This window comes from Tenebrio molitor, chromosome 6 (genome assembly GCF_963966145.1).
Source record: "Tenebrio molitor chromosome 6, icTenMoli1.1, whole genome shotgun sequence".
Lineage (NCBI taxonomy): Eukaryota > Metazoa > Arthropoda > Insecta > Coleoptera > Tenebrionidae > Tenebrio > Tenebrio molitor.
The window spans coordinates 11,571,864-11,599,210 of record NC_091051.1 but is presented as its reverse complement, the minus strand read 5'-3'; the positions used below and the strand labels follow the sequence as shown (position 1 = coordinate 11,599,210).

At 35.2% G+C, this 27,347-nt stretch overlaps 1 protein-coding gene across 2 annotated transcripts in view; it reads right to left on the bottom strand.

The window, feature by feature from the left end:
* LOC138133792 (kinesin-like protein CG14535) overlaps nt 1-27,347 on the bottom strand; it is a 234,738-nt gene that overhangs the window by 181,780 nt on the left and 25,611 nt on the right. For both annotated transcript variants that reach the window (XM_069051748.1, XM_069051749.1), the window contains exons 2-3: nt 12,132-12,250; nt 1,059-1,203 (exon numbers count right to left, since the gene is read on the bottom strand). In XM_069051748.1, the coding sequence (XP_068907849.1) occupies nt 1,059-1,203; nt 12,132-12,250 (264 nt within the window). The remainder of the gene's footprint in view (nt 1-1,058; nt 1,204-12,131; nt 12,251-27,347) is intronic.

Below are 27,347 nucleotides of genomic sequence, written 5' to 3'. Positions count from 1 at the left end.
ATTGTCTTTGTTTTATATTTAGCCCCCACATCTAATTTATTAGTTGTCCGCGAAATCTTCCGTGAAACGGTCGCTCTTAATTCCACAATTTTTTGATTTACGCCCCTGTTTCCGTCGCCTTTCAAAGGACCAGTGTAAATCATCCCGGAAAAAATTATGCGGTGTCCTTTCTTATTGAAGTTTTTCTTTGACGCCCTTAATCTAATATTCATGTACGACTTTATGGACTTCTCCTGACCCTCGTTGGGGTGACATGTTTTTTATAGCGAGTTACCACTTTTGATGGCTCCAGTACTTAACTTTATCCTGGCCTGAAACCCGACAGTGTCACTTGGCTGCACTTGAAATATTATGGCGCGATTGTTTGGACAAGAAAATTCACGGGAAAAAATCCTAATTCAAAATTCTCCCTCGCTAAAATTTAATGTGGGCATTTAATAAGGGCGAACAGACTGGCGGAATTGGCGCAAATCACCAATAACCTTTTATACGCACGCACTTTTACGATAATTGCGATTTAGGTCTCATTACTTGATTATTTGTATTGAGGGGGGAATCCATTATCGGGCGTTCTTGATTAAGATATAAATCATCACCTAGCAGGGGCAGCATTCCTTCAGTAACTTGATCGCTTCGCTTAAATTAAAATGCACCATTAAAATGCACACTGCATTTACACAGCTCGACATTAACGCATCTACACTAGAGAAACTTATTGATGTCTTCCACTGGAAAAGGTGTCTCGAAAATCATTAAGCAACTCTTAAATTTGGCCACCGAATTATCCATCCGACACTATCCTCACTTCGAATTTGCATAATTCAATTTTAATTTTAATTTAATGAGCTGTCCCCAGGCATCCAATTACTGAAATATCATATTTTATGAAGTCGTAAAGCTTATAGTAAATCTCTTTTATTATGGCCACATGAAACTGAGGGACAGGATCTATTTTACCGACAAATTACTATTGCTCAACCAATAAAATTAACATGCTATAAATTAGAGCCGGCAGCAGTTTTTGGAAGAGTAGTTATTAATACAAAGGACTGAATTACCTTTGAGATTAGTCTCGGATTGATCCATGCCGTTTTGACATCGTTATCCAGTAGCTTATAGGAGGCCTTTGTGATAAGCTTAGGAATGTCTGGTCCAACTGACGAGGGATGGATTCTCATGTTCTGATCTTTCGAATGCACGGATCTGAAATGATAAATCAAATTTACAAAGAAACCACCACATTTTATTGCCTTGTCACTTTTATCACAATTAAATTTCCCCAATTACGTTATTCGCTTGACTTGTCATCCATCAAGTCGAAGAAAAACGCATTTCGCCACTGCAACCCTCACAATCGAACTGTCTTTAACGCAAATTATATTTCCACAATATTAACGATCAAATTAAAGTTTTCTGCTCGTAATCGATTATGTTGCTCTCCGCTTATCACACAATTTCCGATCTATTGCACAGATGAAAAAGCACAGGCTGTAGTTACGTTAATCTACCAGGTAATAATAGATTGACAGATTAAAGTCTGTGCAAGCAATCACAGCAAACAGTAGATAATATGTATTTTTAATGTAATGTAATGTTCAACCTAGTGTGTAATGTTCAAATAAATTTGTGATCGCGCAAAACGTAGGTCTTCATTTTATTTGACAAATCCTTCAGATAAATACAACTTCATATTATTTTCCTAACTCTTTCAACGGTTTCTGAAATAAGTCTTGATGGCCATCCATCTTCACTCTTTCCTTCTGCACTTCCTGTTTCATGTTTCACCTAAGCACACACACGTTACTTGACAGAATAATGCCCAAGAAAAGGTAAAGAGTAAAGAAAGATTATTATCGCTCATTGTACATTCTGAAAAGATTGCTAAGAACTGAATTTCACTGAACATTGATTTACCAAAAGGCCTCGTTTATCAAGAATTGAAGGTGTTCTGACATTCTATGGAAAATGCACCAATAAAAAAAATTACTCTGGACTTTTGACTACATAATTGCCAGATAATTAAAACGCTATCAATTTCTTTCAAGCACTCGGTTTTGAGTTTTGAATTTTCTAGATCAGAAACCGGCGACTTACGTTAAAGTTAAAAATTATCTTCATCGGTAGATGTGTTGGATTTTCTCATTGGCTATGAGTCATATCTGCGCAAAATGAGGAATATCGGTCTCAAGTAGGCGCTACAAACCGACTTCAAATAAATTCGAAATTAGAGTAGGCTGTGATTTTATTATGAAGTTGGCAACATGCAATTTTTAGACAGTTCAGAAGTGACCTTGGACAGCACAGTACACGTGTTTATTCTGATCGTGACATAAAACTATTGACAACAGTCAGTGCCAAACAGTCTACCAACCGTTAATAGACAAAATACATAAATCATAGCTTACTCTAATTCCGAATTTATTTGAAGGCACGGTACTTTACATAAAGTAGTCGATGTTTTCATTTATAGATTTTTCACTGGTTTATCGCTCCCCCTTCGCGCACATATTTCCAAGGTCACAACCCATAAGAGAATCCAAAACCTCTACCCCGTTTGCGATTTGGTAAGATTTCTTCTTCCTTTATCAATTTATTTGCCTATTTTACATTTACTAACTCCAATTTCATGTTAATTATTCAAAATAACCACTTTTTGATAACACTATTAAACTCACGATTTTTCAAATTTTTGCTTGCAGTTGGAATATTTTTCCAGCTGTTGAGCAACAAGTAGAATGAGCATTTTCTAAATCTAAACCATTGAAAACATTTTTTTTTCCTTTTAGTATTGTCCTTTTTTCCTTGTAGTACATCTAAGAACTTTATTTTTACAACACTCACCAAAGGTGAACTAGTGACTTAGAACAGCAGATGGATCCACAAAATGACAATCAGTAGGATTAGAGATATAATTTCTTAGATCTTTTGTTAATGACATATCGACGAATTTCAAGCAGTTTTGACCATTTTGAAAATTTTAAAATATTTCCTTCACTTCATTTTCTTATGATAAGCTTCAAATATCCCAAAAATAACCAATTCTATGTGTTGGAACTTCGTCCAACCACTTTCGGAACACCCCCTCTGCCGAAGGGGTCGAGACGTCCAGAAGAAGGAAAATCAACCCTCAACTCAAAACATAACTCGTCTTGCAACCGTCAACCACGACAAGACATAATAACACATATCTTTGTAATTAAACTACTCAATAAATTGTTAATGTTACGTAACACGACTATTCAATTTTGGTCCTTCGATCCACCGAAACACTGTCATTACGGTTTTATGAACTGATTAACTTGGGAGTACTTGCATCAAATTCACTAGAGGTGATTAAAGATCTCAAAAAAAAAGTACTTTTTCTTCGCCACACTTCTTGGAACATTTTTAGTTTAATTAGAGCAATGTTCAGATTTGAATGTTGAGTTTAATGGTTTCTTAGGTCAGCATGTCAAACACTGATCTCTAATAATGAATTTTCATAGCAGTGGCTACACAAAGTTTACTTTGCGGAGATCTTTGGTGTTAGTCATTAGTTTCCCTATGACTTTGCATTATACGTCCGATAGTTCTACAAGGAACACTGACTTCGAATAATTTACCCAATCCTCCATCCCCTTCCATGAGAATCAATGAACGTATTGAATATATTCTATGCCATATAGATGTCTAACATTTAATTTTAAACTTGGACTGTTGCAGACAACAGCAAGTAGACAGTTCCATCCATTTGTTTACAAAATGGTTGTCTTTCAAAGAATTTGTTTACCAATAAATAATATAATTTTCCACTAAGTTTAATTTAAAGGAGGAACGCTAAAACAGTATTTTTAAAGAAGACACATTTTAATAGAAATAACAATAATAATACAACTTCCTCTTCATTTGGAGTTTTTTTTAACCATTTGTTTATTCTTTAGTACAGCTCATTGTTAAAAATACTCTTAGTTTCTTTTTTCTACTTCTATTAACTAATACAAGCACTAACTACTGTTAAATAATCATATTTACTATTGGAGGTCGCGAGTAATGACTCATTAATTCACGAGTTTTGATCGATCGCAAAATATCATCATATAAAATACATAAAGCTACAGCCAGTCTGGGTACGTTATGTGTTAAAAGAAATAAAAAATGAATTGTGATAGTGAAAATGCGAAATGACACTAAAAAAAGTATCGGATTCTGAATCGCGTGTAATGACTATTACCGACTCCTTGATTAATATACCAATATACAGGGTCTCCCAAAATTCGCGAATTCCGAATTCAGAGCGTGGTAGGGAAGGACCCAGTGGAGCTCGAATAATACTTAAAAAAAAATCGCTCATCCTGAAGAAGATATCAGCACTTTAATTTTGTTCAATACATAGCAGCCTTCATATCCACAGTGACAAAATACAATTCTAGCTACGATGCCGTTCCATTTTTAAGAAAAAATTACAAAAATAAATATGATTTTTTTACTCCAAAGTAAAGCTATTCTTCAAGAAATCGTTTTACGCTATTATTTTCCACAATCATCTACACCATAAATAATGACAAACACTGAACTTTTCAGCCTGTATTTGAAGAAAACGCAGTTCAAAGAGTGCACCTTCAGACCAATGTGTCTTTGTGGGGGGAGTCCCGATTTTTTTTTTCCATATTTGGACTACTGAAGTGATCCCCTACAATGCTCTGAATTCGGAATTCGCTAATTTTGGGACACCTGTACATATACATTTTTATATCGGGTGTTTTTTCAAACTTCACCTGTAAGTAGGCGTTGAAGACTCGATTGTGAACGCACTATGCGGATTACGTTTTTACGTTCACAGCCGATTCTTCAACGCCTACTTTGAGGTGAAATGCAAAAAAACACCCGATACCATAATGTGATTAAATCAAAATTAAGTGACTTCCTACAAATAGATATTTTATTATTAACTCCCCATTTAATCACTTCTTCGTTCTGAAAAATTGTATAAAACTTCCACTTAATCGTAAAAAACTTTTTAGGTGTTGTAAACAAAATGTGTAGTTAACCACTTACTGTATGAATTCTTTAAAACTCGGCACTTCAGAAATTGTCGCTCCACCCCCTGCCTCTTAATTGCATTAGATTGCAGAGATTGTTACCTAAATGGGGCCCAAACCACCTTGCACTTTTCGCCTTCAGCTGTCGCCTCCCTTCAGCCACTAGGCGATATTTTTTCAATTACCGTTTTCATCCACGCTTCATTAACCGTAATAAGTCAACCTTTGAAAAGGCAAAGTCGAAGTGCTCGGCCTGCCTTAGCTGTTATAGATTCCATTCATACTAAGTTAATCGATTATAACGCGTAGAGGGTTGCATATGCCATGGGGTGAAGGACTTACGCTAAGCCGGGGGGAAGCTAAAGATCGCAATGATTTATTACAAGGGAACGTATTCTTGCAACGTGACTTAAATTTTAAATTGTCTTATTGTTTTTTCGGATATTTGGGGGAGCATAATTTGATCGTGAGATATTTTCCCTTTGATTAATGACCGTACAGAATGACTCCGACAAGCTGTGCACCGACGTGCAGTTTTCAAAGTCACATCACAAAAAGGTAATAAAGGACAATAACAATAGGAACAATAGAAAAATTGAAAATGCGCTCGTCAACTTTTTCCTAACTGGCATTCCTGGCATTCAGGAGCATTCAGCGCCATCTGCAACGGACGGGTCGAAGTTGAACTAGACGTCGGAGCGTCGCGACGCTTTCGTGTTTTAGTTTAGCGGTGCACCGCCAGATGTCGCCGTAGTTTCACCCCATCGGAATGTTCTCAGTTTTCAAATGCACAAATTCATTCTCAAGAAGTATTCAAGATATTACAGAGGCATCTAAGGAATAATTTGGTTGATCTTTGAAGAGCATTCCAGTTGTCTTTGATCTCGTGATCTCTTTGTGGTCGTGGAATTTAAATAAAAATGCCTTCGATTGTTATTCTTCACGATTTGTGAGTTTATGTGAGAGGAAGGAATATATACTTTCCCTTGACAGATAATTAATAATTTGCTCATTAAAACGAAGCGGAAATAAGCAGGATTGCATGTGTAATAAACTTAGGAGTTCTCGTATTACATGTAGATTTACTACTCTTGTCAGATCGTAACACAACATGCATTTAATGCAACAGTACTCGCATAACCCTCGTCTATAAATAGTTGAGGTTGGATGTATCAGAACTGTTTAATCCATGATGTATTAGGTGCAGACTCACACACGGCAATCAAACTTTAGGAAGATGTACGTTAGTAAACAAGATCAAAGACGAGTTAGACATAAACCGGAATGCACTACGTCGTACCTTCAAAATTTTCAACCACATATGTATTAGGAGAAATACGGCGGTGCTAAATTGGGCTTGAACTTAAACAGAAGTTACGCTCGATAAAGTTACGAAGCAATCTGGTTCAATGTAAATCCACTGATTTGTATGTGAATGGGAGAAAATTGCAGATAATAAAAGAGGTAACGTGTGGATTAAGTGGATTAAACGAAAACAAACGGTCAGACCTGACACCTGTAGCAGCAGGGCAAATGAATTCTGTCCTCTTTATCAACTTTTACATTAAGTTTAGAAAAGTAATTGAACACGTTATCGTTTATTTACCGTGGTTTACAGGATGTACACACTAACCGGAAAAAAACAAATAACAGAACCAGAAATGTCTGGAGTATGTACTGCAGCACGTAAAAATAATAAATAATTTACACGGTTGAAAAACATCGAAAAGAAACGAGTAATTTTCGATCGAGTTAAATTTTTTTCTTAATTATCGAAAATGGAGATTAGTAACCTAAAATTAAACAACTGTTAGTTTTCGCTAACATCGTCAAGGTTTTGATACTGGAACTGAATTCACGCATATAAAATATTTGATGAAACTGTTAAACATTTAAAATTACCAGGATTTCCTTTCTTTGAAAATGCAAAAGCAAAAACATGATGTGGTGTGGCTTGTTCGATAAGTCGTGATTCGGGAATTTTTTTGCTTTTGTACTGAAAAACCGAAAGTTCTTGAGATAGGTGAAATCCTGAAATCTCACTCAGGTGCAACCACATGATATCGTATATTGCATATGGCAGGAACGTTTGGGCATACAAGGTGAAATCAGTTTGTTGTTGTTTTCATGGGATTTGAAGGGATCATGATTTATTGATTTCCAAGAGAGCAGACCCTTACAGAGAGGTATTAATTTATTATAAATATCTTATGAATCAACTAGTCAAGAAAATTGACAAAAAAAGAGTTGTTTTGATCATAAAAAGGAACAACAACAAGGAAGGAGCATTATCACAAAATATGATTGTTTCAAAGTATTTCCTACTTTACGTTTCAGTAATAACTGTCTAAAGAAGATACTTGTTTTAAACACATTTCTTTAAATTAATTTGAAATTACATTTGCAAAAAAAGCAAGGTTAAGTTTGGAAGAATTGGACGGTAAAAATCCAGAACACCCCGAGTTTTGCATCCCCAAGTTTTGTCACTAACCAATCCGGTTATTTTATGTAACGTCAACTTTTTGTTTTTTCCGTTTCTAGGGTGATCTCTAAACAACTCGATCCAAGGCCAACAATACCAAAATTACGAACAGCTCAAAAATCCTCGTCGCAACGATTTTTCGACTGATATTTCCAATCAAAGATTCTTTTCTTTAAGATGCAACAGTGTTGGTGTTAGTGGTGTTAGTGCTCCAACGAAAGAATCTTTACTGTCACCCCTTTCCCAAAACGCGGTGGTGACAATGGTAATTTTTGTAACAATAATTTTGGACTAAGTGGACTCTCTGGATAACTGCTGTTTTTTATATTTCGTCGCTTAAAATTTTATTTATATGTATTAAAATGTCAATAATTAGCCTGTCTCTCAATCTTATATTGATGATTCCCCAACAGCAGACGGTGTGTGCCCAGCGTTGGTTGCACTAGTGACAAAAAGCCAAAAAAATATAATTTATTTGTGCAGAGTTAGCAATCATTCTTCATCAACAGTTGCGACTCGAAATTTCATGCAATAAATTACCTCGTGTGAACAAGTGAAACATACAATTCTTTTATCAAAAATAAAATGTGGGCCATTCTAAATCAAATTCCGGCGGCGGAACAAGCCTGGCAGATAAAAATATCTCCGAATTTACGACCTCCCGCGCTTATGCTTGTTTAATTAACATAACTGGTGGCAAGTCATGGAGTCTGTTGCGGAAACAGGCCGGCGATGATCCATTAACTCATTTATTAGATCTCTAACACGGCAATTATACAAAAGCTCCGACAGCTTAATTCACTTAAAAACTTTTCCGCAACAAGATGCACGTCCTTGTCGAAATATTGCCTGCGATATTTGTAGGAACGCAGCGTTGAAATTTCCTCGAGTAAATTACACCGGTCGTTACAGAAGTTTTGTTCCGTTTTTAGAACCGCGCTTGTTGTATATTTTAACGCCAATTAAAATGGAATAAATCTAAAGCACGTTTCATAAAAGCAAAAAGTAAAATTAGACGTCGTAAAAACTCGTACAGTTAATTAGTGGTATCGTAATTATCGCGGCTTTCTTTCAACCAGAACTACATAGATCAAATACCGAGCTTTTTCAACCGGTCTAATTTCAGCGTGTATGTCACCGGTCTCTTAAATCAATAATCCTAGGACCATTTTGCTAGGTATTAATTGCGTATTTCCGGAGGTTCATGGTTCAAAAGCAACACCGACAAATGAAACCGTAAAGAAAGCGTTGCGAGCTTACTTCTGTTTTATTTTTTTAGTGGATACCTAGAGGAACAAGCCGCAACCAACTATACATCCTTGCTTCCGATTCGAACAAGCCGTAGTTTAGAGATGTGTCGTTATGGTGACTATTATGAAACCTGCAGTTGTGACCTGTTCTATTTTCGGTAATAAAGAATAAGGGCAATAACTTTCATGACTGTAGTACGCCATAATACCGGGAGTTTATGCCATATGTCGGTCCAAATGTAAACAACATTACGACACTGCTTAGGGACAGGATGAATGCGTATCCTTCCCGCATATTGCAAAAATAAGGGCGGGGATTAGTCATTTCGCACAATCGCTGTTCTGCGAGGTTATTGGATTTCCCTCCATTCAACCTGTGCAAAAAATTTAAATCAAACATTTTTTCCAGGATTGTTCCATCTTTGTTTTTATGTAATGAACAATCGAGAAATATTGTTATCATTTTTATGGAAAAGACAAATTTAAATATTTTTCACAAACAAGATGTATAAACTTCAGCCCAAAAATTTTTCAAAAAATCGACACAAGTAAAAGTGTTTCACAATATCGATGGGAAGGTTACGTCCACCTACCTTTCTCGATTAATATTAATTTCTTCATTAAGGTTAATGCTATACTACTGGGTGCCCCAAAATTCGCGGAACAACTCAATGAGGCAATGTCAATTCATGTTAGAAAATAACGAGAAAAATAATTAAAAAATTCTATACCTCTTAGATTTGAAGATATGGGGCCCCAAAAGGTGCAGCTTTGATCTCATTTATTTTAAGTAATAAAAAAGATTTTGACTATTTGTCTTTTACTGGCCAGTGGCCTAATAATTTTGAACGATTGTGATCAGGTTTGGTTTATTTTCTTCATTATTTCCAGCATTTCCAAGTATGTAGTAATTTTAGGATACAACAAAAATGAAATATTTGCAGACTATTGGGATGCATAGAATGTTTTTAAATGTTGCCACATTTAGTGTAACGAATAGGTCCATATCTTCTACAAAAAAGAAGATTGATTTTTTTAAACAATTTTACCTGATCTCTTAATGACTACTTAACAACGTACTACTACGTTGTTCCGCGAATTTTGGGGCACCCAGTATAATATAACAAGTGGTATGAATATCATCGATGATATCTACAAATAAAACTATGCTGCAGATTCGACTAATTCGTAGGAAGAGTTGAATGTGCTGCTCCAGTTTGATGAGTCATATCATCGATTTATTAATCATATGACGAGTTTATTTATGTTTGGTGACAGAATATAATGAATGAATAAATGAGGAATTAAATGAGGAACAGTTAAGTCCATAAACAAACACCACCGGCTTTTGCTTTTGACAAGGATTACACAACTTTTTTCACCTTACAACTGCCGCACAATTTGAAGAAATATTTTTAGCTGTTAAATTTTACAAATGTTTTTACCAGTAAAAACAGACCAAAATAAAGTGATTCTTTTATTTTATAACGGGTGACTATTAAAATTTTCATTTAGGGTTGGCTATGGACCATTCTTTCTTTTCCGTTGCACCTTAGACACAGACAAGTTTGATATTTCAAATGTTTTTTCTCTTAATTTGGTTATGTTTCAGTTGTACTGACTGACATTTGTCGTTCGTTCTTGCGTGTGTCTAAAGTAACAGAAAAAATTAAAACTCGTTCAAAGCCAACTCCAAGTGAAAATTTTAATAGTCACCCGTTTTAAAGCGCATAACTAGTCATATTAGGCAATTTTTTCAGACGTGAATTGAATAGAGAAATTTTACTTTAATACTAATGTTCCTGTTTTTGATTCAAAACGCAAAGACAATTGTCCATAATTTAATTGTTTATGAAGTAGGTATTCCCGATTTAAAAAAATCAACAATACTGAAAAACACAGGCTCTGAAATATATTTGTCACTATTTAGGAAACAAATAACTGAACTAACGTAACATATCTAGTGACCCAGAGAAATTTTGGCTGTGGGCCAACACCAAAAGGGTTGAAAGTAGAATTTCTTGTATAAAATTTCACTTAAAGATGAAGCTTTTGATAGATCCAAATAAATTGTAGGAGCCATTTAGATAACTTCTTTTACTCCTATGAAATAACACATTCATTACATGTGCAATTATATACTATACCCATAAAGTAATGTTATTCATTACCCATGGCTGTGAGCAATGACCCATTACTCTACGGATTGTGACCAATCGCATAAGTGCATTTGCAAATTATCGTGTACATTATAAAGTTGTTATTACACAACGTAATATTCACATATTATATTTATTTTGAAAAGACATAATTCGCGAGTTTTTTTATTGAAAAGAAGTAATGAATTCTTACAGTGAAAATAATGAAATGCGTTCATTGTAAAAACGTATCGTATTCTACTCGCGTAGAATGTCTATTATAATCTTGGATGCAAACTTCATTTTCGTGAGTGTCATCATTAGTCATTACACTCTTGTTGAATAATACAGGATTACTAAATTTGCATCTTTGGTAAAGATTATTTCAATTATTGAATGCACGACATTCCCACAACTTACATATTTAAATTTTCTGAACAGGATACCTTGCATGCGGTTAATTATTTAAGATTTGAAATGACCGCAGGTTCTGATCGTTTCCTCAGTTTTTTTTTAATCAAAAATTACAGATTTAGGCTGTTCATAATATCATTCTTTACCATTATAACGCATCTGTTTAAAATCAATTTTTCCCACTTAATGAAAATTGTTTGAATTCTTAAAAATGAGTTTTTATAAGCACTATTAAATTATCCTCTAGTGGTGCAACATATACTCGCATATAATACAACATTTATAAAAATAATCACAAATACCACTATTAACGTTTTGAGAGCCACATGATTATAGCTTGCACCAGCAAATGCATTAAATTAATCTCTAAAATGATTTTAAATGATGGGTTCTCCACAAAGCTCTATGACACTCCAATTTCCAGTCGCTTCTTTTAGACTTTACCTCTTCAGGCATTGCATCGTCAAAACCCAGCTACAAAAACTTATAAGTTGCCTATCTACATTTCAGATGAGATTCCCTTAGAAGCCAGCTTTTTAGATCGCTGATTACACCACAAAGCTCGAGAAATCTCAACTGTTGTCTTTCAGAGATGCAAGAGTGAATTCCGAGAGGCAGCAAACGTACAAAACTCTCTCTGGCGACATGTGGATATCACGATCTCTTTGATTTTGGCGGAGCGTGCTCGCTTTAATCCCGTACATTTGCACCGTGACACTCGCAAATGAAAAAAATCTCTAGAGCCCGATAATTCCATTTGATTATTCTTCGAGGGATTGAGGGGCACTCCAAAATTCATCATTGTTTAAATAATAAGAGAGTCAATTACCTGGTTGGATTGTTGTTGTTGGAAGGCGGCATCGGCGTGGGGATTCTCGGCGGCGGCACCGGAATGGGGGTGGGCCTCCGCTTCCCCGACTGGAGTCCGCGAGACACTTCACCACTCATCTGAAATAACACCGGTGATTGTTAATATCCAATCGATTATGGCGTTACTTCCGGCGTCCATTGTGAACGATTCAATTAACGATCCAATTTGTTCTACTACAAATACTGATTTCATTATTTTATTTTTAATTAGGACGTTTGTTTTCAAGCGGATCAAACAAAGGATTCGACGAAATGATCAACAATTGATTGGAAAATCTAGCGATCCAATTAAAATCTGCCCTAATTATTAGTATCACGTTTAAACAAATGCGGATGTTAATGACGTTCCGTTTAATTATTTAACACGGAATGGCCCTTGGTGCAGTTTGAAACTATGATGCTTACACAAACGTGAAAACAAACATGAGGGCTGGTCTTTGTAGTGTTTCCTTTCACACAGAAAAAATATGGGGGTAGTTGTGTTTATCTTGTACAGACGGGAACATTAAGGTGGTGTGTATTTTAGTAATGATCCCCAAATTCAAAGTAAATAGTTGCGACTTCTCACTACCTGATGTCCCCAGTTTATTTGACGAGGGATGTTGCGCTGTTTGTAATCACTTATAAATTTAAATAATTGTCTTTCTTCTTTTCGTTTCTTTATTATTTAACTTGGTGTCCTCGAGAGGAAGCAGCGAGGGATTTTTCCCCACTCGCCTTGCACCCTAATTAACTAAAATCTGACAAAGTTTAATTAAATTTAACATACAAACTACAATACTGACAAAGTAAAGCGTTTCAGAGAGATTTTAGTGAGGGCTTAAATTCTAACAGTAACTGGTAGAAACAGCCTACATAATAACAGATTACAACTTATAAGGTTCGCAACGTTTAGCATTACAACAGTATTCAACTCTGCATTTCACTTGATGATAACGAAACAATTGTTATTCACTTGGAATAAGATCTCATTCACATTAGAAAAAGTAATTATTTGAAATGTTATTGCGTTATGCTAGAAGCGTCCATTTCTGACAAACCGAAACATGGTCATAACGTGAATACAAATAGAACTATTACCAGAGCACATGCTTGAAATAGAAGCAATTGTTTGAAACAAGATGTGCGCTTTAGTGCAAATGCGTTTACTTCAAAGTAGACAACATTACGGCAAACTGTCGTAAATATTTCGCCATAAAAGAATGAACAAAAGATTAGAAGAGATACGCTCGTCGGCAAATAAATAACAAAAATAAGAGCGTTCAGGAATTTATAGAAAAGCTACTTTGTGGTTGTTCAAAAAGAATGCAACCGGATTACCCTGACTGTGTTCTCACATTAACAAGACCTATTCCATTACAAACTGTCACCGGAAAAAGTCAAGTCTTCACTGTACACCTACAGAATTTCAAGTCTCGAAAAATAATCATGATAGTTTGACATCATTGTGTTAAGATAACAGCTGCAAATTAAGTGGGAAAAAGTACATAAGAGAAAAATAAAAAAAGGGTTGATATAATCGGAACCTCATTTCCCTGATCAGTAACTTTTCATTTGTCCGTTCGTTCACTTTCATAAAGCGATTTTTCTGTTCTGTCAGATTATGCGAAGAGTGCAAATTTAATATTCGTAATTTTTATTACGATACAATGGAGATAAGACGAAATGAAAGCAATCCTGCGTTTTATGTCCCGCTGCAAAAATTTAAAAACCACTAATTCAATCAGTTTTACGATTTGATTCAAGCACGTTTACGTGTGCCGTTCTTGACAAATTGACATCTTGTTGGAAGAAATCAAGCAAATCCAGAGAATTTTATTTTATCGAATGGTTTTAACGTCTTGAGATCTCTCAACTCAGCGCAACAACGATGTTCGTCGGTGGTGCTAAAAAGTTAATTGTTGGAGCTAGTTTGGCAGTGTCAATGAGTGTCATTAGGTCTGATTTAATTATCGTTATGTGAACAGCATTATCTATTGGTGCATTCTGTGCACACAAAACACGGCTCTAATTAATGATTTATTAATTAATATATGACATCCATAAATCGATTATGGCACACCGTTATGATCATCTTAAACGACGATAAAACATTCTTGAAATCTGAAGTGTTGATTAAACATTGTTGAAACACAAACCGGAGACACACAAGATCGTTCTTGTCATAATTAGCTTCTTACAAAAAACACTCGATTAGATTCAATTTCTGCTGAAGAGATAACGTTGCTTTGTGTTGCTACTGCAATTTGTATGCTGGTGTAGATAGGCATACCAACTGCATTTATGTTGGCTACAGAATACAAAGTCTTTGATGTAATAAAACCTTTAAAAAATGAATTGTAATAAAAAGAGGGACAGTCGATATAAATAATATAAAACATCTTCAAAATTATATGTAGTCATAATAACAAGAAGCAAAACAAAGTATTGTTCTAAAATAATATGTAGGTATTTTACGTGTTCGTTTGTAAGAATTTATTGTTGTTTATTTTTACTACCGTGATAGAGAATTAACTTTTTGGAATTTTTTTTTACAATAAAAAAGGAATGCATCGTTAACAAATGTTATGGAGAATCTAGACACAACTGGTCGCAGAAGAAGTGTTAAAAGTTAATTATCAAAATAGATTAAATAAAAAAACCATGGGCCATTTATGCTGTAAGTAATAACGGTCACGTATGTTAATTACATAAAAAAAATTACGAAAATAAATTATTGTGCCTCCAGCAAATCTGGGAAAGTTAACTGAAAATCTAATTAAATAAATAATTTAAATACAGCAACTAAATTAAACATGACATGCTCTTAACATCGGAATTTTTTTATACAAAATTCTTTTGATGTGTAAGAACAGTAGACACAATGTCATAGTAACGAATAGATGATAATAATCTTCAGCTAGAGAGGTTACAAAGAAAGTAGTAGGTATATAAAATGTTAGTTCTGGATCAGGTCAATTAGCACATGATTAATGAAAGACGACCAAAAGAGGATATGAAATGCCCAAAAAGATCAGAAATTCTTCAAAAAACACCTAATTTTTATGCACCCCAAAAGTACCCAGAGATCTACAGGTGTTTTCAAAGTTGAGGCGTTCCTTATACCACGAGGTACTATACATTATTCTTAAGAATTTTAGCCTAAATCTTCTTAGTAAAATGTTTGTATTAACGGAGATAATTGATTGTATATTTTTATGGTTTCCTAAAATGTTGAGTCCAGTCCTGTCTATTTCTCCAGTGTACTAGATTAATAACTGACGTGGCCCAGGATGGTGTCTTTCTGGAAATCGCTCTGCGTACTCTCTGGAAGCCGCAACTGCGTTCTGATAAGTGACAACATTGTCCATACATTAGCAACATTAGCTCATTATTTTCGTAATGATAAGCCATTCCGACTAATTAGGTGACAACTGTGATAGCATTTTTGATTAACGTCCATGCTCATTTGATTTTTTTTTCTCAATTCTAATTTCTTGAGCAGGACCTATTTCAAAAATTTCAATAAAATTAACTTATCGTATCTTCATTGCGGTACACATTTTACTAAGGTGATTTTGGCTAAAACTCTTTAGAACAACGCATACTATTACATGTTAAAAGGAACGCCTCAACTTCGAAAACACCTTGTATAGGCCACCAAAAATTGGGCAAAGAAAAAATCATTGAAAATCACCCAAAATCAAGCAAAATTACCTCAAAGGCACCCCAAAAACATTATGATTCTGTGGCTAACCATTTGCTTGTGATTTATCATTATTCATTATACCGGGTGTCCACTCTCAAAGTCAAACATAGGCAATTAACATTATGTGCATTCAGTTTATAAGCATTATGACACTATTTTGATACATCTGCTATTAAATAATCAATAATAATAATATTAAAGTAATTCACAGTTTAAGCAGTTTTTCTTTGAATTCTTTGAAAAAATTACAATACTAAAGAAAGATAAAATTACAATAAATATTCAAATAACCCCCCGTTTTGAAAAACAATACCCCAATCTGTTATAAAAAAACATTTCTTACAGTGGCCAATTGCCTCTCAGTAGTTCACACGCACTCGGTAGTTATTGCTTCTCTCTCTTTTGTAAATTTTGCTTTTAAGGTGGCCTCGCATGAAAAAGTCGCAAGGTGCTAAATCAGGAGATCTTGCTGACCAATTTATAGCACCACCTTTACCAATCCAACAATTAGGAAATGAGGCGTTTAAAAAAATTCTAACATCTAAGCTGAAATGCGCGGGACAGCCATCTTGTTAGAACCTGATTTCCTGATTTTCTTTTCCACTTGCAGTGGGCAGTTTTTTTTTATAAAAATCGTCCTATATGGATGAACCTACGACGCCTTGGCCAACGTCCATTTCAATGGGTTCTTTTTCTTTGTCTTCAGGAAAATTTATTTCTGATGCCAATCATGTTACTATTTCTTTTACTCTTTCGAAGGAATTGTTATTTGAGAATCCTTATCTTTTAAATGTAAGATCCAGAAAATTGGCCATAGCAAAAATGTGATTGTTTTCGATGTTTATAAACCGTTTGCTTATTTGGTCTAATAATTTACATTAGGCGCATACCTATAAACGGTATACCGGGTGTAGAATTGGTTTACGAGACATAGGATTTTACATGTAAAAATAAAGAGTTTCAATTATTGGCTCCCCTAATAATTTTACGGCAAAATAATTAAAATGAAAGTTGGAGAGAATTAAAATTGCTGTCTAATTTTAGTCTTACTTTTTTTCTAACATCTTGTGGTACTGAAAGAAAGGCAAGAAAAAAGTTGACACAAAACAGTAAAAAGTACTACTAAGCATGAAATTGTATTTATTTCTTTAAATGTTATTATGGAGGATATTTTTTAAGCAACTTCCAAGCAACATTTGCTTCAGGTTTCCCAGACCGATCAATTCCTGCCACAGTAGTCCTGTACGACTTCATTTGAAGGGCAAATTAAAAGACAATTAAATAATACAGAAACCATCCGACAAATACATAGTATTTTAAAAGTCAAATTTCATGGCTAGTGCTACTTTTTAGTATTTTTGTGTTAACCCCTTTCTTGCTTTTGTTTCAGTACCACAAGATGTTAGAAAAAAACAAAGAGTGGAATTAGACAGTATTTTTAATTCTCTCTAACTTTCATTTTAACTATTTTGGTATAAAATTATTAGGGGAGTCAATAATTGAAACTCTTTATTTTTACATGTAAAATCCTATGTCTCGTAAACCAATTCTACACCCGGTATGTATTTTAAACATGTAATTTTTACTGAAAAATTGTTAATTCTTAAACTCAAAAAGAGATACCAACCAAATTTTATATAATATTAATGTCAATAAATCACTTTTTTTCACTGATTTCCTTCCAAAAGATGAATCACCCTCTTACTTCTCAATTTTTAATGACCAATAAAATTTTAATATAAATTCTTTAAATTAACTGTTAAAATGTACATAAGTTACCCTAAGAGTTCCTAATGAAATGACATCATCACTTGTGAATTAATTATCATCTAGCATTCGCTAATTGCAGAGATGACGTCAAATAAATCTCAGAGCAATTATTCTTGTAGTCAAAAGTTCGCCACATTTGTAATTCACATTTTTCTTCATTACACTTGAACTCGCAGCTTAAATGATTCTACAATGTCCTTAGAACTCGTTTACCAACATTTTAATGTATGATATTTATAAATGACAAATAAGCACTTAATTAGATACATATTTAAAATTTCTTGTAAATGTGCAATTTATAATCTATTAATAAATATGATATATTCAGTTTTTCTTGTAATTTCATTGACAACTTCAAAAATTTAATTTGTTACAATTAATAATACAACAAACAAAATAAAAACATTAGTAATACACAAGTTCCAGGTGCAATCTAAGAAACACTCCCTTAAATAAAAAAAATATCATTCTATGATTATTTTTTTTGTAATCAAATTTATGCTCGACTAATATTCATGTGAATGTCAAATATATATTCACTCTTCTATCTCACACGTTGCATATGTATGTAGATCATTAACATTATCCTTGTTGTGGCGTTTTGCTTGCTAATGCGACATCCATGTAGCGATTATCGCAACAAATTAAAAAACAACAATTTAAACCTTTGTACGCTCTTTTCAACTGACATTTTTCTTCTCGATAATTAACCGCGAACTCACAAGTCATGTCAGGAATTGCGTCGTGTGAATTTTTAACTTTGACAGGTTGACAAGGAAAGCAGATTTTGTTTTGAAAAACAAGATAATTTTAATTTCCATATTAGTCTTCGAGTGACGTGATTTAAAGAGAACGGAACTGGTCGTGATGGGAAAGGGCGGATTCGATTGGCAACACTCTCATGACCTATAGACACACCACTCCGGGTTTAATTCCATCACGACTGTCTTTTCCTTGGACGTAATTAGGGGACATATAGCGTACATCTGATGGGGGGCTCAGTGCGAGGGTGCGAATGATGTCTCGGCAAAATCTTAAGGCTGGCAACTAGTAACAGGCGGTAACTAGAAGATTTCATAAAATTGCCAATCTACAAAGTGAGCACAAATGACCATAGACGCGTAGAGATGGGCACAGACGAATACAAGTGAGCACAAATGAGGTCAAAGAAGTACAAAGAAGCGTAAAGGAGCAGAACGAGCTGTGACGATAATGACTTGTGATCCATTGAAATGTCAAAAAGTTTACTTATTTATTCGTCTGCAGCGTTTTATAAACATTTTTCTAATTGGGCCTGCACTGTATGTGAATTGACAAAAAGAAACATTTTCTAAAGCCTAAAGTATCGGGCGTTCATTTAAATGTACATATCCTCGAGTTGGCCTTGAAGAGTTGATTGTGAACGCACCACTCGTCAGTCTGCAGAGTAAAAGGATAAATTTAAATGAACGCCTGATACATACATTATCTATATTTTCAGTGCTAAAATCGACTGGAAATTAAAATGATCCCAAAATAGACAGAAGGGGAGAGTTGCAATACCAATAAGTATCGACTCAACTCACTGCGTTATACGAACCAGTTTTGAGGTTTACTTCTAAATAAAATTTTAAGACATTTAGATGACCTGTTTTTGTAGTATTTTTGCACATATTCATTTAACTGTAACACCCGTTATATATTTCGTGTTAAAATTGTGCATTCTCAGTTACACCATAGATTACAGATTTCTTGTCGGTGTTACAACAAGGATATTTGAAATATTTTCACGTAAAATATTTGTATGTAGTTTCGAACGGACACACATGGGGTCCACCGGACCGACACTTGGAGCGTCTCCGCGTCCGTTTTCAGGGTCACCCAAAGCCCCATAAACACGAAACGTACAGAAGAATTTCCAAGAAGTTTCAGCGAGGCGCAAGAAATATGAACTCCAACAGAACAAATAAAGAACTATTGAAACAACAGTCAGGAGGCTGAATAAATAAACGACAACTCGTATGATCTTCAAACGCAGTTAACTAACTCGGGCTAATTTGAATTCGTTTCGTTGGAACCGTCACAGAATCGAATCCGGATGAATAATTCGATGTTTCAACGGCATTATTCAGAAGATCTCATCAAGGAGGCCACGTGTCTTAAATATTTAAGATCGGCCATAAAACGAATTCCACAGCTCGCTTGATTTAATCAACACGGGTACAAATCGAGTAACCCTCGATATCGGGCTTACATTACCAGCACTTCTGGCTTTAATGCGATCACGGCTCAAACAAGAGGCCATAAATTCTGGCGGTGGCCACAGTGAGTCATGCCCCATGACGAGGGTAATTAGATGCAGGCCGATCGGACGATCGTCCAAAAAAAAAATGTGAAAATCGGTAGTTCAGGAAAACCGTTTATTTATACTTGCAGTTCAGTGGAAGACTATAAATGTATGCACAAAGAGTTATTTACTCACCCGCCGGTTTAAAAGCTACCGTTAAATCAAGGCTATGGTGTACATGTGTTGGTTGCAGGAATGCTTATTTATTTGGCTGGGGTTGGATGATTTAAAGATGGCATTAATCAAAAACAGGACTTTATTGTTTTGGGGCCGCTGGGGCGTCCCACTCTTCCAACCGAAATGACATTAGCCGTAAGACAATTTGTGTAAGGTTATTATACACGGCTCATCCCTAATTCCACGCCTTATGTGACTCCGGTTTATATGATGAGAGGGAATGTGATAAAGGCAAACCATTGAAGACAAATCGAAAAGTGAGAACGCAATTCGGGCCACACAATGTCGTTTCCCAAATTCCGTTCCCTAAAATTAAGGCATTTTTCGATTTTTTTATTCCATCTACATATGTCTAGGTTGGTCCAGAGCTTAACCAGTTTTGAAATCATTTCCTACTTTTTTTTCAGTTCTGATTGTCTTGTCGAGCATAGTCATCTATAGTGCAAAAATGTATAAATAAGAAGTCAACGTTTAGAAATTTGTATGCATACCTAAATATTTTTAGGCACCCTTAATGAAAACGGTAATTTTACGTACTCACAAGCGGACGAAAAGTAACTCTTTTTTGGACGCCGACCGTGGCGCAATTTCTTGATCTGTTTAGTAAGTTAGCAACGAAACCTACAAAACCGCTAAGTGTCCTGTCACCATAAATTATGTAAATAAGTTATTGTAATGCAAATAGTAAATTTTTAGTTTGTTGATAACAAATACTATAAAAAAAATGTGTTAATACATATGTAGTAACAAATTTATCTATTTGAAACAAGTAGATACAAAATAAATTTGTAATTTTTCCAATGATGCCTTTGGCTTAGTAGTTCTCGTGCCGTTGTTTAAAAAAAATTAATATGCACCTCTGCCAAAAACTGCCTTTTGCCCTCACCTATTTTAAGCCTCGGCTACGCCTCGGTCAGAAAACTCAGACTCGGACAAAAAAGATGCACTTTTTAGCCTTGATACATAAATAACTATTGTAAACTAAAAGCAAATGATAAGTAAAAATTGTCACGCAGGATCGAAAAGATTTTAACAAGATTATTCAAAGAAATATTTTAATTTCTTGGTACACTGTCGGTAAAAAACGAAAACCTTGTACTGTTACAACGCAGAATGAAAGCATTGCATGTCTTTCTTCCCCTTATACCACTTCGATTTTTTGTTTTTCACAGAGTAAAATCTAATTCAACGTTGTCGTGCAAAATATTAAATCACGATTGCGAACGAAATTTAAAAAATTGTTGATGCCTACCCTGATTCATCTTGTCTATCATCTTTCGCATTTCTGTTCCTCGACGTAAGTTTATCCCCGTCTTGAATAACAATCTCATAACCCTAGAATCGTTTTAAAACATTCAAACATGTAAATAATAAACACTGAAAAATAATATTTACCACGTGCAAGCTTCTGAGTTATGATCTTCGCAACTCTAAGAATTAGGTGTTGTTGCTATAACACACTTAAAGATTATCATTTCTGTAATGCGATAGTTTACCGAGGAAACAAATTATTGTATTCATTAGTGTAACCCTAAATTCTTTTTTCGTTGTAAGTAACACTGAAGGAAATTACATACATATTATTGCCGCTTGGTATGTTAGGTAATTTGCTTTCTATAGATCCGGCAATATACCTCAAAAGCACCATTATTAAAATATTACTGTTATTGCATGTGTCAGTGTGTTTTATTAACCAATAAATGTAATATCAGAACGTTAGGAAAAACTACGTCCGGAATACAAAATGTTCATTAATTTAATTAAACGAATAATGCGCCACGGGCAATATGCGTATAAATAAATTTTAATAATACCATGTTTACTACGGCATACTTCCATATATTAAATTTTTACAACTCCACAAACAACAACCAGCAAAATCGTTATCGTTCAAAGCTCGCCTTCCACAATTTAAGCCCACTTCGTTATCTGAATATCTGTTGACATATTTTTCAAGTGTATCGTTATTAGATGCGACTATTCTGTAGCTGTATTATCGGGACGTGAGGATTCGTCCAGAAAGCTCTTTTGAAGCGACGAAGAGCCAGAATCCCCCCGACTTTTACAACTCAAAGTAGTATGGCAAATATTTCCCACCAGTTGTGAAAATGGGGAGAATGGGGAGCATGCCTGTCAGTAATTGACTGATTTGATTATTATCGTTAGTGTTGACTTTGCCAAATTCAGACAGTCTGTAGTTGGCATGTTTGCCGTATATGTTTAAACTAATCACATAGTTTCCCGTCACACACGACTAACATTCATATCTGCGCGTGAAGGTACTTTTCAGAAGAAGTACCCCAGGACCGCAGTCTAGCCGCAGAAAGTGTGACTCCCTTTGCAACCCCTTATCGTGGGGTACTTTGACGTCACATTAAACCAATTCATCACTCTAACTCGATAAGAGTGCACGTCACCCTTTCGAATTCTTTCAGGAGGCGCTTTGTCCTCAAGGTAAAGCAATTATTTCAGTCACCTATCGTAATATGTGAGTTATGGCCCCATTTGGACACTTCTCCGCATGCATTAACGCCGTTGGTGGTCCCACGCGAAATTCCTTCAATCAATAAAAGCGATATTTACAGGCGGATGTAAAATCGAAGTGTTATTGTGACAACGCTACCATCGAGTTCTTTGTCGCGACTTTTTAATCAGGCACGAATTGCGTTTCTTAAGCCATCTTCGTGTGAAATTGTATTGATTCAAATGCATAACAGCGAGCTAAAAGCAGCGGAATAGAAATGATTGATGAGGATATGTCATGTCTGGTGCTATATTTTATTTTTAAATTATATGGTTCAAAAAGTGAATTAGGTACTCAATTAGTTTTTTCAATGGTGCATTTATACAGTGCCAGTCTATTTTTAATGGACGTCCTTCACACGTCGTGACACCGCGCCAGGTAAAATTTATCGTTCCCCACGAACAATTAGTGTGAATGATAATTCTAAACAATAAATCAAAGAGTGAAAGGAGGCCCTCCGATTTAACTGCGCTTTCAGGAAGTTATTTAAATAGATAAATGACGAGGTGAGCTTTCGTTGCTTACACTTTCATATTCGAGTCGAGCTTTCGTCAGCACCTCGAAATAACGGATTCCTGGGTGCAAGTGCGCTTTCGCCGCCCCACATTAAAAATTCAATTACGACCAGTTCAAAAAGAAGCTCGCTCTATTTGCGGCCGTAACAACTGAAAATCGATGAGAGCTTTGGTAACAATAGTAATCGAGGATTTCGAAAATGCGGGGAAACAAACAGGGGGAGAGATGCGACTTCGCGAGCCCTTGGAAAGTTTTCGCGTAATTTAATAAGAATAAGAAGTTGTTAAAGACGAGGGACGATAAGTGATGTTGCACGTCCGATTAACTCCCGACAATCAAGCCAACAGTAGAAATAATGCACATTTGGGCGCAAACCAACGGGGATGGAGTTATCTGGAGATAAGTTGACGGAGTTGGACCACCTCTTCGGACAGATAAGACGGTGTCGCAAGGCCCAATAAAATCCAATTCGACAAGAGACCGAAACCACATCTTAAAAGTTAGCGGTGTTTATCCGATACCGTCCACATTCTTTTCTGGGGTGTGATGTAAATGAACTCAAGACTCGTATAAATTCCGTGTAAATTGCTTGTTTACTCGTCAAATCCAAACATACAACTGTTGGATGGAAAGTTCGAGAGTTAATACCGGGGTTAAGAAGAGTTTATCCCCTCGACTAGTACGTGATGTTTTCAAACAGGGAAAAGATTTTTAAGGCACGGGAGTAATAATGTACTTGGGAGATTAATTTCAGCACAACAAACAACACCACATTATGCAGCCGCATCATCTTTCTCTATTGGCGGGAGATGGAGCACATCTCGTTGGATTCTTCTGGAGCATTAATTAAGGGAACGATGCCATTTTTTTCTGGGTCGCTTTTATATTACGAAATGTTACAGCGACATCGCGTGAAACGACACAATATTAATGTCTGCGAGACGTTTTCGTAAAATTTGGGAAAAATATGAACGTCGAGACGAATACAAAATTTTCGAGGTGCGCTTGTGATGAATATTCGTAAATTATTACTAATTAGCTTAACAAGTTCGTTGCCGAAAAATTTCCATTTATTTCAGACTTAGAAGTAAGCTTCCTTTATTTATTGCTGCCGACTTGAATAAGAGGCGAGATATATTCGATAGGAACAAGTTCAGAGGTTATAAAAGATGCAAAACACGACAATGGAATTCAGTCGTAATGAAACCATTACATTTTTGAGGCTTAAAAGAGGGACATCAAGACCACAGATGAATCTGAATAAATTTCAAATACAAGCTGATGCTTGATAAATCACACAAAGGCTTTCTAATTACTTCAGTACATTAATTTATATTCGTTGTATTTGTGCCTAAAATGTGTATTTACTAAATTAATTAAGCATGCATAAACCCATAAATGTGTTAATTCCTATATTAAAATGAATCAAGCTTTTCTTTTGCTCCTTAGTTATAATAACAAATTATTTAAGACATGTTAAGAAGTCAGGTAGGAATTTCAAATGATTTTAGCTAGTTTACTTTACAGCCGCTCATCAGCGGAGATAATAACTTCACGGACGCCCTCAGCGGAGATAATAACTTCACGGACGCTCCTCAGCGGAGATAATAACTTCACGGACGCTGGTCAGCTCGTTAGATGCCATGACAATGAAGTGACACTTTAGCATTATCAATGCAGCAGTACAATGTCATATTTTACGGACGTTTGAGGAAAAAATATATTTATTTAAGTTGATTTTTACTGAACACTATTGGGGATTTAAGCTGTTTGTTCAAATTGATTTTTCTCATCCAATCAGTAATAACTTATTGTGGTGTATTTATATCTATGTTGTTTTATTATTTATTGAGAAAATAATGTCTTGTTTAACACCGTAATTGACGAATAAAAAGCAGTAAAAGAAGGCCGTGTTATTGATTTGCTTGGTTGGTAATATTTTTTGTTTTCAATTTACTCTGTTTTTCTATTTCATTGATCTGTAAATTACATGTATAATACCAGTATATTGACATAAAGTATCTATAAAATAACCAACATTTTATGTGGCCACATATAACAAATATAATAACTAAAAATATAAACGAGATCAATGGCTCTTCACAGGAAACTTAATACAGCTTTCAACGTAACATAAAAATGCAAAAAGTGAGAACTGCACAATCATTATTAAATATGTATTAAATAATATTAATCATTTTAGCAAAATTATCTATTTTCAAAGAAAAATATAGACAAAGCAGATAAACCATTGAAAATATTTTAAAAAAGTGTTTGGAATAGGTTTAAAAACTTACTTTAAGGAACGAATGGTTAATCTAAATTGCTTTTCTAGTTTTTAATTAAACAGCCAACGTGATACCACAAGTTTTCAATGAACTTTGGATCAGAGAACTGTAAGAATCACCGAACAAATGTTTTATTCTTTCTTTTCTAAACCACTCTTTTATATACGGTCGTACACATTCTACCTCATCAGTTCAAAATATGTACTGTGATTCATTCCTTACTTGAGGTGGTAGTTTTTGAATGGGCCAATGACCAAATAATCAACCATCCGTGAGTACGAATATTTGAATCTGCAACTCTATCTGTTGAATAATGTCTATTTTGATACCATACATTTTTATTTTGATCTGAATTAAAATGCGTTGTATAAGTTAATATTAAAAAGAAAGAAAGAAAAAATGTATTCAAAATTGCCTTAGACAATTTAAATACAAGAGCAAATAAATACAAACAGAAATAAGTTGCCAGATTTGAGAGTGAAGAAGAACCTTTGCAGTTTGCAATAAATAATTTGTATTGGAAGTAAAGAAATTACGAGCTATATTTTTTCTGCCAGTGTTCTTTCTCACGAGAGTCGTTTTAGAAAAAAAAATCTGAAAAATTAAAACAGTTTTATTTTTTAGCATCGGAATTGTTACGTTAATAAAATATTTTCCTTTCAATTCCGATTATATCTTCATTAATGACTTCTTTTACACTAATGTCGAAAACCGACATCCCCTTGGCGAGAATGGGGAGTGGTTCTGTCTTATCCGGGAACCCCAGGAGAAATAATACAGAGCTCTCAAAATAAAATCAATTTAATGAATCCGCGTTCCCATACAAAGTAACGAAAACTAACCTAACTTAAAACTATTCTCGATCTCTACCCCGCCCGCGAAAGGATTACGGCGACCACGATCTCCGGGAGATCCTTGTGATCTTCGTCTCGTCCTCGAAGTAAGAAACAAAAAGCCCGACGATAAACACCAAAATAAAAACGGAAAAAAGGCAACTACACTGATCGATTGCCTCTTGCTGGCACGGCCACCGAGCCAGCAAAATTACAAAACCGTGTATAAAAAAAAGGAAATTAAATTAACAATTCGAGCTAAGAAAAAATTTCAATTACTCGGAAGAAGGGCGCGAATACTATCACCGATGTGGAATGCTGGGGCAACGTCAGTGTCCTTGGGCGTTCTTCATCCGGTCTCGTCCAACGGCGTCCCGACGTCCAGATGGAGACTGCAGTTCTTTCCCTTCCTCGGCGGTAGGGCGACTCCTCGTGGAGACGATGCTCAGCTTTCCTGAACCTTCCGCGTGAGGGGTCTATGATCCGCACCACGGCGATGGAAGTCACAACCCTCTTTCTCAAACCCAACCACGTCTTTAGCTCTCTTCAAGCCCCAGAACCTGACTGCCTCGTTTCGGCCTGCGTGGAGTTTTTGACAAAAACTTCCTTTCCGGGCGTATTTCGAATAGAATTTAAAACGTAACAAACCTAAGACACTAGAACAAAAGAAAAAAATTCTTCTGTTTGTGCCTCCATTGCCTCGACAAAATGAATACCACGAAGGTGCTCTTTTAATTTTGGGAATAAACAATAATCACTAAGGGACAAATCTACCGCCCCTTGTCAACCGAAACATTATCCTAATGGAATAGTACACCTCATTCCAATGTCCCCCTTCTATTTTCCTTGATAAGATCATGCATTTTGGAAATTGATTTAGCACACTCCTTTGTTACACTCTGATCAGCCGGTGAATATTCAATCAAGAGAAACGATGTGGACAGACATTTTTTTGTGATTCCGAGGAAGTATCATCAAAATCCGTTGGAATTTTAAAAAAATGTTTCCATTATTTTTCCTGCTGAAAAAGGTGCTAAGCCTTTGTGTATCTCG